This window comes from Poecilia mexicana, unplaced genomic scaffold (genome assembly GCF_051168715.1).
Source record: "Poecilia mexicana isolate PSO_F unplaced genomic scaffold, ASM5116871v1 scaffold_1, whole genome shotgun sequence".
Classification (NCBI taxonomy): Eukaryota; Metazoa; Chordata; class Actinopteri; order Cyprinodontiformes; family Poeciliidae; genus Poecilia; species Poecilia mexicana.
In genome coordinates, this window is record NW_028263370.1 from 21,112,522 (window position 1) to 21,123,164 (window position 10,643).

The window sequence follows — 10,643 nt, forward strand, 5'->3', positions numbered from 1 at the left end:
TTTGTAAGCTAGGCTTTCTAACATGTTATAATTTACTGTTAAATTATAACAATAAGCAATAAATCAATTAATTGTACAATAAATCAAACTCAATAATTTCCAATTAGCATGGTTTGTAGTTCTTTGCCTTTTTTCTCCTTTTTTACTAAAAACTGGATAACAAAAGTTTTCAGTTTTGGTGTTTTGGTCTCAACTAGCTCTTCTTTTTTTTTTTAAGGAAAATTTTGTTTACAAAGACTTCAGTATCCATTTTCTTTGTAGTTTCTGTTGTTTTATTTATTTTGGATATTTAAAATGTTGCCCAGTTTCAATGTTAATTGTTCATTAGAAATTAATGTTTGATCTTTGAAATTCCATTATTGTATTATATTACTTGATAATGGTCTCAAAACAACAGTATTATCGTTTATCACAATAATTTCTGGTACAATTTATCATTAAGCAAAATGTATTGTGACAGGCCTATCACAAATAACTCCACAGCAAAGTACAGCAGCATGTTTTAAGTCAATAATTCCTTAATATTGATGAAAAAGTTCTAGTTCAAATTTTCTAACATGCGAAAATGTCTTGTTAAAGGTGAAATAATCTGTATAGTATTAAGGAATAATTGTAAGTTAATTTTGTCTTATTTCAAATGTACCAAGATATTTGCACTGGAAAATACGTGATAAAATGTTGTGTTTTTGCAGTGCAGATGAATAATAAAAGCCCAAAATGGATGGCATCCTTGTCCGTGACGAGTGTATGTAAACTTGTGGCCGTGTGCGCAGACAGACGGGTGTAGCCAGATGTTTGTGTTTCTCTGTATGACGGAGCGAGGGAGAGAGGGCCTTGATCATTTCGAGGTTTTTTCTGAGGTGATTCTGTTCTGCAGGGTTTGTGAAGCGCTTTGGGGCCCAGAGCAGATGAAAGGTGCTATTTAAATGTAAGTGCCACTCATTCCTTCATTTCCCCCATCATGTCCTCCTGCTCCCATCTTTCTCCAGCCTGTCACTCACCCCCCACTCTTTCCACCCACACACCCCACTCACACCTGCTCACCTCCATTCTTGCACCATTAAACCGACACACATCTCCAGCATTTTTTCCACACAGTTTTCCTTTATCCGTCCTCCTCCTCTTCATCACTTCCTGTTAATCAATGTCAAGCTGTTACTTGGTTGTGAATGACCTGAGTGAAGTTGCCCTCCCCTCCACTGTCTTCAATTCAAACAAAATTGGTGTCAAGGGTTTGTGCACCAAAAGGTTTTGTTTGTGCCGCTGTCATCTTTAAGATATTGATAAGTTTCCAGAGGTCGGAGAAGGTCAACCAGCTCCTTCCAATTGGTGTTAATCAATAATTGCTCAAACTGGAATTACATTAATAAATTTGTTTAATGGAAACATGGCAATTGTGAAAAAAAAAATCTTTTTTTTTTTAATCAAATGTTTTTACATAAGGATGAGGTGGTTTTTCAGTTTTCTTGAGATTAGTGTAATGGAAAAGAGTGATGTGATCAACAGTTGGATGTTACTACTGGAGGAAAAGACGAAGAAGACGACAGGAAGTGGAAGGAGGATGATGGCGTTGCATGTTTTTAAGACGGATCCTGTGAACAAACTTATGTGATTTTTATTGCATTTCTTGTTTAATGGAAACGCTGCAATTGTGAAATTCTGTTTTTGGACACAGCTTTGTAATGGAGGCACAGCTTCTCTTAGTTTGTGTTGCCAAGACGTTCCTAAACGAAGATAGAAAAAGCATTTTTGTTTTAGGGGAATATGGATTGAATTTTTGACCTTTGAGCTTTTAAGACATTGAAAACAAAAGCACTAAAAACGAACATTTTACCAGCGTAAATGTTGCATAGTTGACACCAAATTTGTTAAATTAAGTAAATGTGTGGGGCTGATTGACCTTCTACGACTTCCAGAAACTTATATTAAAAGGAACACAATTCACATTGTCCACGTTTTTGTGCTTCCATTTGGATTTCTAAAAGCAGCCGAAGCACTTAAAAGTTCACCCAGTTAGTTTTTGGCAATAAGTTGATGTTTTTTGGTGTCTGGAAAATGAGCCTTCAGAATGTAACGTAACAACCCCAGACCATTACCTAGCAACCCCAACTGAGTCCAGCCTGCCACCTAGCAACCCAAGCAGAGCTCCAGCACGTTTGCTCAACTGGTTTTAGAGTGGCTGCTGGAAAAGACAGATATTTTGTTATTTAGTTACCATCCAGAAACCACTTGGTGCATTCTTATTGTTTGTGCAGGAAGCTCCATTTCTGCTTTTCAAATATGCACAGATGTATAATTGCTCATCTGTTGCAGCCATTTTCACACATGAGTTGGGGAGTGTGGCGAGCAGCAGCTGATTTGGATTTAAAGTGACAGGAGGCCTTAAAAAAGTTCAATCTGAAAGAACTAGCCATAGATTTTGTTTAAAAAAAAAAAAAAGTAATTAACATGTTTTGTGTAGTCCATAGTCCTATCCTACCATGTTTAAGAAAGCATAATAGATCACCCTTAATATCTTAAAAATTAAAGCTCCCCAAATGAAACTTTTTGGCTGCTTAAACCAGCAGAAACGTAGCGCAAACGTTTGACGCTAATTTAGTTTGATTTGAAGACGGTAGAGGAGGAAGTAACTCCACTCAGGTTTGTGAACGTACACTTTCCCTTCAGCTGTCTTCTGCTTCTGTGTGTGGCGTCCGTCCTCCCTCCTCCCCTCTCGTTGCATTAACCAGGTGCCCTTTTTGCATCTACTCCACCAACCGTCCAGCGGCCATGGAGTGCCACCTGAAGACGCACTGTAAGGTGGAGTACCGCTGCCGCATCTGCCAGGGTCTGTGGCCGGACCAGGCCTCGCTGGAGGCGCACATGCGGGGGCATCGCCTGGGCAACCACTACAAGTGCGAGCGGTGCGGCTACCTGTCCAAAACGGCCAACAAGCTCATCGAGCACGTGCGCGTGCACACGGGCGAGCGGCCCTTCCACTGCGACCGCTGCTCATACAGCTGCAAGCGCAAGGACAACCTCAACCTGCACAAGAAGCTGAAGCACGCGCCGCGCCAGACTTTCGGCTGCCGAGAGTGCCCCTTCACCACCACGCACCCCTTCGTCTTCAGCCGCCACCTCAAAAAACATCAGAGCGGAGGCCCGGGGGGGTCGGACGGAGGCGTGGGAGGGGGAGGCGAGGACGAGGAGGAGGAGAAGAGTGGCGGCAGCGGCCCCCTCATGAGCCTGACAGCGTCTCAGGCGCTGCAGTCCGTCGCGCTGTCGCTAACACTGGGCCGGTCCCGCCAACCAGAGACGCCCAGCACCAACGGCGGCACGAGCGTCAGCATCAGCAGCCCCTCCCTCTTCCCTCCCTCCTCCCGCCACGTGTTGGAGCAGTACAGGAACGGCGAGCAGGCCCACCTGATCCCCCTCACCACCCTTTACACATTCCACTCGCACCTCCACTCAAGATGGCGGCCGGCCACGTCTCCCCTCGTCTTCGCCTCACCCTCCCACTCCCACAAACACTCCTTCCTGGCCTACCTGGGACTGATGGAGAGGGCCAAGACTGTGTGACCTCACCCACCTCCACCTCTTGACCACTGCAGCGGGAGCAACGTCTTTTCCAATCAGACCAGCAGAATAAGCTGGACCAGACAAACATATTAAAGGACGAAAAATAATAATAGAAAAAAAAAAACATTTATAAGAGAAAAACGCTGTACATGCTAAAATGCATTTATATCAAAAAGCTGCTTTTCTTATCAGTTCTATCAATTGAATTATTACTACAAGTACTACACTCTATTACCTTTTTGTTTTCTGTTTGTAAGCATCTGAATGACCTGGACCCAGTCGCTTTATCTGATGAAACTCGCGGTTTTATAGATATTTTTCTTTAGTCGTTTGACAAAAAAAGGTTGGGTGGGGTAAGGGAAAAAAAGACAAAACAAACATTGCAAGTGCATTTATGTGCATTTATGTCCCTTTGCTATTATGCATCGAAATGGCATGCCTGTTTCTGTGTTTCAGCTAGCTGTGACGTCATTAGGAAGCTGAACTCCAGATTTCCCGAAGTGTTAACCCTGCGACTCGGACGCAACCAATGAGACGGGAAAGCTTTTCATCTGAAAGGTCACGTTTCCAAAGCGACGCCTCAGACCATGCACTTACTTACTTATTTATCAACCTTGTACATAGTTTTGTAGCCCCTCGCCCTGTTCCCGTCTGTTTGAGTTGCTTTTCTTTTGTATAACGTGACGGCGTGACGTGCGTTGCTGCTGACTGATTTCAATTCTGTCTCAGAATCAATGTGGTTTCATGGATCAGATGAAGCTAACAGGTTGTTGTTTTTTTGTAAGCTTGGAGGATTTGATTACACTGCAAAAACACAAAATCTTACCAAGTAATTTTGTCTAGTTTCTAGAATAAATACCTTAGTTCATTTAAAATAAGACAAAACTAACTTACAAGTCAGTTTTTAGTGAGATGTAGGAGCTTGTTTTAAGTCAGTAGTTTCTTAATATTGATGAAAAAGTAAAGGACGAAAAATCTGCCAGGGTCTGTGGCCGGACCAGGCCTCGCTGGAGGCCTGGTCCGGCCAGTGAAATCTGCTGTTTCACTGGCAGATTATTTCATTTATAACAGAAAAAAATTTGCTGTAAGTGAAAGAAAATCTGCCAAAGCAACTCGTACTTTTTTAAAATCAACATTAACTAGACAAAAATATTTGGTAAGAGTTTGTATTTCTGCAGTGACTGTAAATATAGAAAATATTCAATCTGAACTATAATTGAGAAAGATGCATTTATTATCAGAGAAGCTAAATATTAAAGTTTTTTCGTATTCCCAGGTGAATAAGCAGTAAAATCTTACAGAGCGGGGGTCATCTCAACACGTCATCTAGTGTTTAAAAAAAATATAGCAATATATGCATCGCTGCAGCTGCGTACAGTACTGTGCAAAAAAAATATCACCTTCAGTTCTTTTGTCTTTTCTTCCAAGATTTCTTTAAATCTGTTAGTTTTAGCTGCTTTTATTCTCAACTTCCTCCCAGTAAATTATCACGTTTTTTTTACTAATTAGTTTAAATTATTCATCTCTTACCTATGAAGGCATGAAAACCTTAAAACTTAAGGGATGGATCCACAATTCCTAGTCATACACACAGATCTATTAGTGGTGGAACCAACCCGACTGGACCGCATCCGCAGTCAAATAAACACTTTTTATTTGTTTGTTTTAGTGGATCTGGACCCAGTTGTGTCGGCTGAGCTGAAAACTGAGCTGGAAGCTGCTTTATTTTTAACTTTATGGACAAAAATGCACTGGCTACAACACAAACGATCAAATGACTATTTACAATCAGAGTGATGGAGCTGATGGCCTGACTAACCAACCAGCTAGTAACAGCTTTTGAGAGCAGAGTGACTGGAAAGGAAGATATTTTATGCAATAAGAAGTTTAGCTGGAGTTTATTCAAGTTTTTTATATAATAAATCAACATTATATATGGTATAACTGTAATTATTCGGCTTATTTTGACAGCAGTATCAATTGAGAGATGATATCACCTTTATTTAAATATTATGACTTTGGTGTTTTGACTCAAATGTTATCCTGTGACATCACAAACCGCCAGTTTAAGTTCGCGACCAAAGATTTCGTCAAAGCGAGCAGCTCTTGGCTACATGTCGTCAACCTGGTTTTAAAAGCATTACTACATGTAAGGTCTTAATTTTTTTCCTCTGTCAACTTTTCTAGTGAAAAACTAAAAATCTTAATTTGCAATCAAAAGAACAGCCAACGTACGAATAAAACATATCAAAGAGCTTAAAAAAAGGTCAGGAATGACTGCAATTAAGGGTAAGTTGAGGGTTTCAAACTTTTGCACAGTACTGTAATTAATCATGATGTTTCCCCCGTATGCATTCAGTGCAGCGCCCCAGTCTACTGTAGTCACTGGGAGGCCTGGCGTTTGGTGATCCCCGCCTTTACGTGTGTCTGTAAGCAAACCTCCTGTTATTATTTCTGAGACCAGGTTGACATCAGCGCAGCAAATATGCAGATCTATGTATCACGCATCCATATGTAGAAGAGATATATGAGAAAACTGTTTTGTGGAGGCGACCTGCTGCGGGTTAGCGAGCTTCCCCGCCAGCCAGAGTCGCCACAGGCCGATTCAATGGTGCTTTTTGGAGCTTTTTGTAATTTTGTGTACAAAAGAGAAAAAAAAACTGTTCCAAAATGACTTGAATGAATGTATTTTTGTTTATGTACATGAAAAAGAAGCGATAGAGAGGAGCGTGAACAGTTCCGGTAGAGACGGTGAGGGGGGAAAGCTGGTGTGTCTGGTGGCCTTTCTGTGTCTTTTTCTGTTGGGTTTTTTGTGTTTTTATATTCAGTTTTGTTTTTTTATTATTGAGCCTTTTACATCATATTCAACATTTTCTACTAACGCTCACGGAGAAGCTCCTGTAGGGTGCAGAGAAGAAGAGAAGCCATGGTTTGTACGGCGTTGCGTTGAGCGGCTTCGGTTTGGCAGGCCGACTTGGTACTGCTGTTCGTCCAACTTCCCCCCTTTTGTCGACCTTTGAGTTTTAATTGCACTCGTTATTGTTACTCTTTAAGCCAAAAGCACTTAAACGTTTTATTTTATTCTTTTTTTTTTTTTTAAGAGCAAATTTGGATCCATAATGGGACTCAATCAGCCCCCCTTTCCTTTAGTTTCTGCTCGTTTCTGACGGTGCAAAAGGCTGCGCCTCTGTGAAATCGGAGAAAAGTCAATGAACACAAATTGCAGGAATTAGACAGTAGAGGTCAAGCTCCCCTCCTGGGAACTAAAGGTCCCAGACTAAATAGTTCTGGCCAATTTTGCACAGTGCTGCACTTTTTTTGATGATGAGAATATGTATTTATCCATAAAAATGCTGAAGGAAAGGTTTGTTCTGGCGACATCAGGCAGCGTAGTTCAAGTATTTTCTTTTTAAAAAGGCTTTACGTATCGATTGCGCTTGTGTTCCTAAGTGTTCTTCAAGCCAAATTCCCTTATTTGTAATGTTTTTGTATTATTATTATTATTATTATTATTATTATTTCTGTTTAACAGGTTTTTTTGTTTTTTGCTTTTGTTGTTTTTAAATTTCTCTCGTTAAATTTGAAATTTCAAAGATCTTGGACCGTTCCTGCGTCTCGCCACCGGATGTGATGTTAGGATTGAATCCGTCACGTCCCGCTCTGGGAGCGACGCCGCAATCGTCTTCCCCCCGTTCCGTTCCCGTTTGTTTCCTGAGAGAAAGGAGCATCCTTCCCAACCGTTTTATCTTTTATACTCTAGTGCCACTTGGTGGAAGGAAACCACCTGAGACTTCTGAGAATGAGTCAAACTAATTGTCAGGGTCCAGTAGAATAGAATAAAAATGTGTCCGCTCTTTTTCTGTCTTTTCTTACAGCGGACTCATGACTTGCTGCACTTCCTCCCGCCCCCTTTAGCTTGAGTTTGATGTTTGAAAAGGTAAACGGGGATCAAGTCTTTTAAAGCACTTATCCTGCTTGTTTTTTTGTTTTTTTATGACTGGAGGGGGTTTGCTCAGTTGTCCGCAGCAACAATGACCTTCTTTTCAGCTCGACTACCTTCTCAGCACTTCAAAGTATGCATGACACGTTTTCTCTCTGGTCCTTCAGCACTTAATTGTGTTTCCAACTCGACTCCCGGGGTTTGCATTTAGATGCACTGTCTACAGTCGGTTAGCTTTAAGTTTGGCTGTATGTCATGATTAGAAAAAAAAGGCTCAACTATCTTAACTTTTGGCACTTGGTAAAGATTGGTATGTGCTGTACAAAGCTTTTTTTTATTACTCCATTGTTAAGGCTGTACAGGGTTGTGACGATAACTGGTAAATAGATCATTTGTACTTTTTCTTTTTGGGTTTGTATTTTTTATTTTTTTTTGTTTTTTTTCTTGTTTCACTTTATTTTATGTTCAACTTGCCAGATCTAAATGTAACAGGATTTGAAAGTAAAGCTTACATCAGATATTACTTCTGTTGTCTGTCGTCTCTTTGGTTGTTGTTGAACAATGTTTTAAACGTCTGTTGTTACACATGCAAAAATACAAAGTTTATTTAAGTTTTTAATGATGGGAAAAGTCAATTTAACTATTTTTAATGTTCAAAGCACCTTGAAAGGCAAAAAGGTCCAATTTGTTCTAATTTACTGTAAAACAATCCAATGATGTAGCCGTTCTGCAGGATTTATGAAACATTAATACAAATTTAGCAACTGATTCTATAATGTTGGTTAAAAAAAGAATGAGGTAAAGTTTTTTCATCCATAGAAGCCCAGCTGATTATATCAAGTAAAGATTTTGTTGGCCAAATCATAGAGGAAGAAATCCTATAACTGCTGCAGGTTTTTGCTCAGTTGTTGTTTTTATTATTGACTCGGAAATTGAAGCTCCAGTAATGAAACTGGATTAAAAATGGAGACTTTCCACTCCTGGCAATAAAAAACAGCAATAATGAACTAGAAAAAAACCTTGAAAATTTACGACTGCTTCTACATAGCAAACCGTTTCAAATGGGTATTTTGAACACTGGAAATATTTGTTTTTAGGCTGTTTGACGAGGCCTTTTTATCATATCCTAGCAAAGACGAGCTCTGTGCTGCCTCTAAAGTTAATCATGTCATAACCACAGGGAGCTTGACAACCAAATAAGTGGCAGATATTTTCTGAGTAAAAAGATAAAACACATCAGCGTTCAGCACCAGTTAAAAAAGGACGCTTTTATGTTTTTAAATGTAACATCCTTCACCCTGGATGTGTGACTGCTGACCCCTCAGTAGTTTCACCTTAAACGCCTTTGCCAGCTCTTTCCTACATCAACTTGCAAAGCTAGCTAACCATTAGCTAACAGCTTCGTCGCTTGTTTAGAGGTTCTTTCTGAAACGGTATATCCAAATCAAGTGTTTAATCAAAGAGGCTTCTGTCAGAGCAGGAGGAATGGGATTACCACCTGGCTTGTGCTACACTTGACCTCCATGTTGAGGAGGTGGAGCCTATTGATGCCCAGCTGAACCGCAGGAGCCAAAGATCAGCTACCAAGCGCTAGCCTCCCTTCCAGACCAGGAAGGTTCCCTTGTCATCCAGATCCTGGAGAGCTTTGCTTTTCAATCTGGTCTACTGTCATCAAAGCCGTGGAATAGGTTTTAGGATGTTCTCACCTCTGATAGTCCAGTGGAATCGATTTGATTTGGGGACTAAAACTGCAACATTTCAGCTGCTGTGCTTCATTTTCACACTGAATTATGTCAATGAACCAAACCCCTTGAAAAACCTGTTCACTCCCCTCACCATCGAAGGAAACGACATGAAACCCTCTGAAGACGACATGAGAACAATTTCCTTCTTCACAAAATGTAAACAAAAATGGAGTAGCATCAGATTTTAGCAGATGTAGGATTTCTGTTCTGTCTTTGGTAAAAGGCCTCAAGCCATTTCTGCCTCTAGCACTGGACTCGTGCTTTTGTTTTGGTTGCATTTACCCAGAATGCCCTGCGCTATAGCTGCTTTTGGAGCGCTTGCATTCACATGTGCAGTCAAACTACACCAGCGTTCACTTTAACTGAACCAAGACTGAGGTTTTCAGGAGGACCAGAGTTTGATTGCGCTGTCAAGAACCAGACTTTCTAGACAAACGAACTAGAGTTTGATAAAAGCGGACTAAACGGGGCTGGTGTGAATTCACCCCAAATCCAGTTTGATGGGAACTCCTCAATCACAACCTAGTAAAAACCTGAAACGGTCAACAGCAAACCATTTTAGGCTACAGAGAGCATCTCAATCATTCATCGGCAGAACCAGGTAAGCAAGGAGCACCAATCATCTATGAGGGACGAGGCATTCTCTAATTTCTAACAAAAGCATGCCGAGATAATAATAAGGAATAGGATCTGTCACTGTGTCGCGCTGGTGTTTTTATTAGAGCGATGGGAGGTCCCTGAGCCTCTCCTTTCTGTGTTGCAGTAATGAAAGTTACAGCACGTTCTCGCCCAGCCAAAGGTTGGCCCTGCCTAATGAAAACAGATGAAGCAGAGATAAAGTGTTTGCCGACATTAAGGGACTCATTTATCACCGTTAGGCCTGGAGCTACAGAACACCTTGGTCTGGAGCCTTCCTTTAACAGGCGCTGCCTCCCAGCACCCCAGTGGCTCTCTGCAGCCTCCCCGGCGCATGCAGCCCTCCATCTTCGCCTCCGTTTCCTCTGTCATTCTTTACATGCTCGCATTGTGCTGCATACACCCACACCATCTTATCTGCGCACTTTACACATTCAGCAGGACGGTATAACAGAGAAAAGAGCGTTTTGGAGGAACCCTTATCAGATCTGAAGGATTTGGTAGTCCTTGCGGGGCCGCCATCACTGCGCCCCCGACGTTGACCCAAGTGGGTTCAACAGCCATCCGACGCTGAATCTCCTCTGTTGTGGGGCCATGTTCTCATCTAGCTGCTCATCTTGCCTGTGTATTAATGAATCTTTTCGGCTGTGTTTAAAGCTGCTTAATTAAGTTCAAAGCAGCGCTCGGGGCACAGCGCGCCTGCTCAGCCGACCTCTCTACGAGTGGAAGTGTTGATTAGGAAGTAAAGAGACGTTGCGGCACTG

The 10,643-nt window shown here is 41.4% G+C and overlaps 2 protein-coding genes across 3 annotated transcripts in view; both read left to right on the forward strand.

The window, feature by feature from the left end:
* znf827 (zinc finger protein 827) overlaps positions 1-2,845 on the forward strand; it is a 97,749-nt gene extending 94,904 nt beyond the window's left edge. The window contains exons 14-15 of one of the 2 annotated variants that reach the window (XM_014997006.2): positions 878-928; positions 2,730-2,845. In XM_014997006.2, the coding sequence (XP_014852492.2) occupies positions 878-926 (49 nt within the window). In that variant the 3' untranslated portion in view covers positions 927-928; positions 2,730-2,845. Of the gene's footprint in view, positions 1-877; positions 2,414-2,729 lie in introns of those variants that run through there. The other variant, XM_014997007.2, reaches the window with a different exon arrangement.
* Positions 1,974-8,021, forward strand: LOC148161211 (uncharacterized). Its single transcript, XM_088006296.1, has one exon. It carries the CDS (start codon positions 2,770-2,772, stop codon positions 3,556-3,558), a length of 789 nt encoding a protein of 262 aa, XP_087862422.1. The 5' UTR covers positions 1,974-2,769; the 3' UTR covers positions 3,559-8,021.
* Positions 8,022-10,643: the final 2,622 nt, after the last annotated feature.

Coding starts and splice junctions, on each gene's coding strand:
- LOC148161211 (XM_088006296.1), top strand. CDS start 2,770: ATGGAGTGCCACCTGAAGACGCACTGTAAGGTGGAGTACCGCTGCCGC.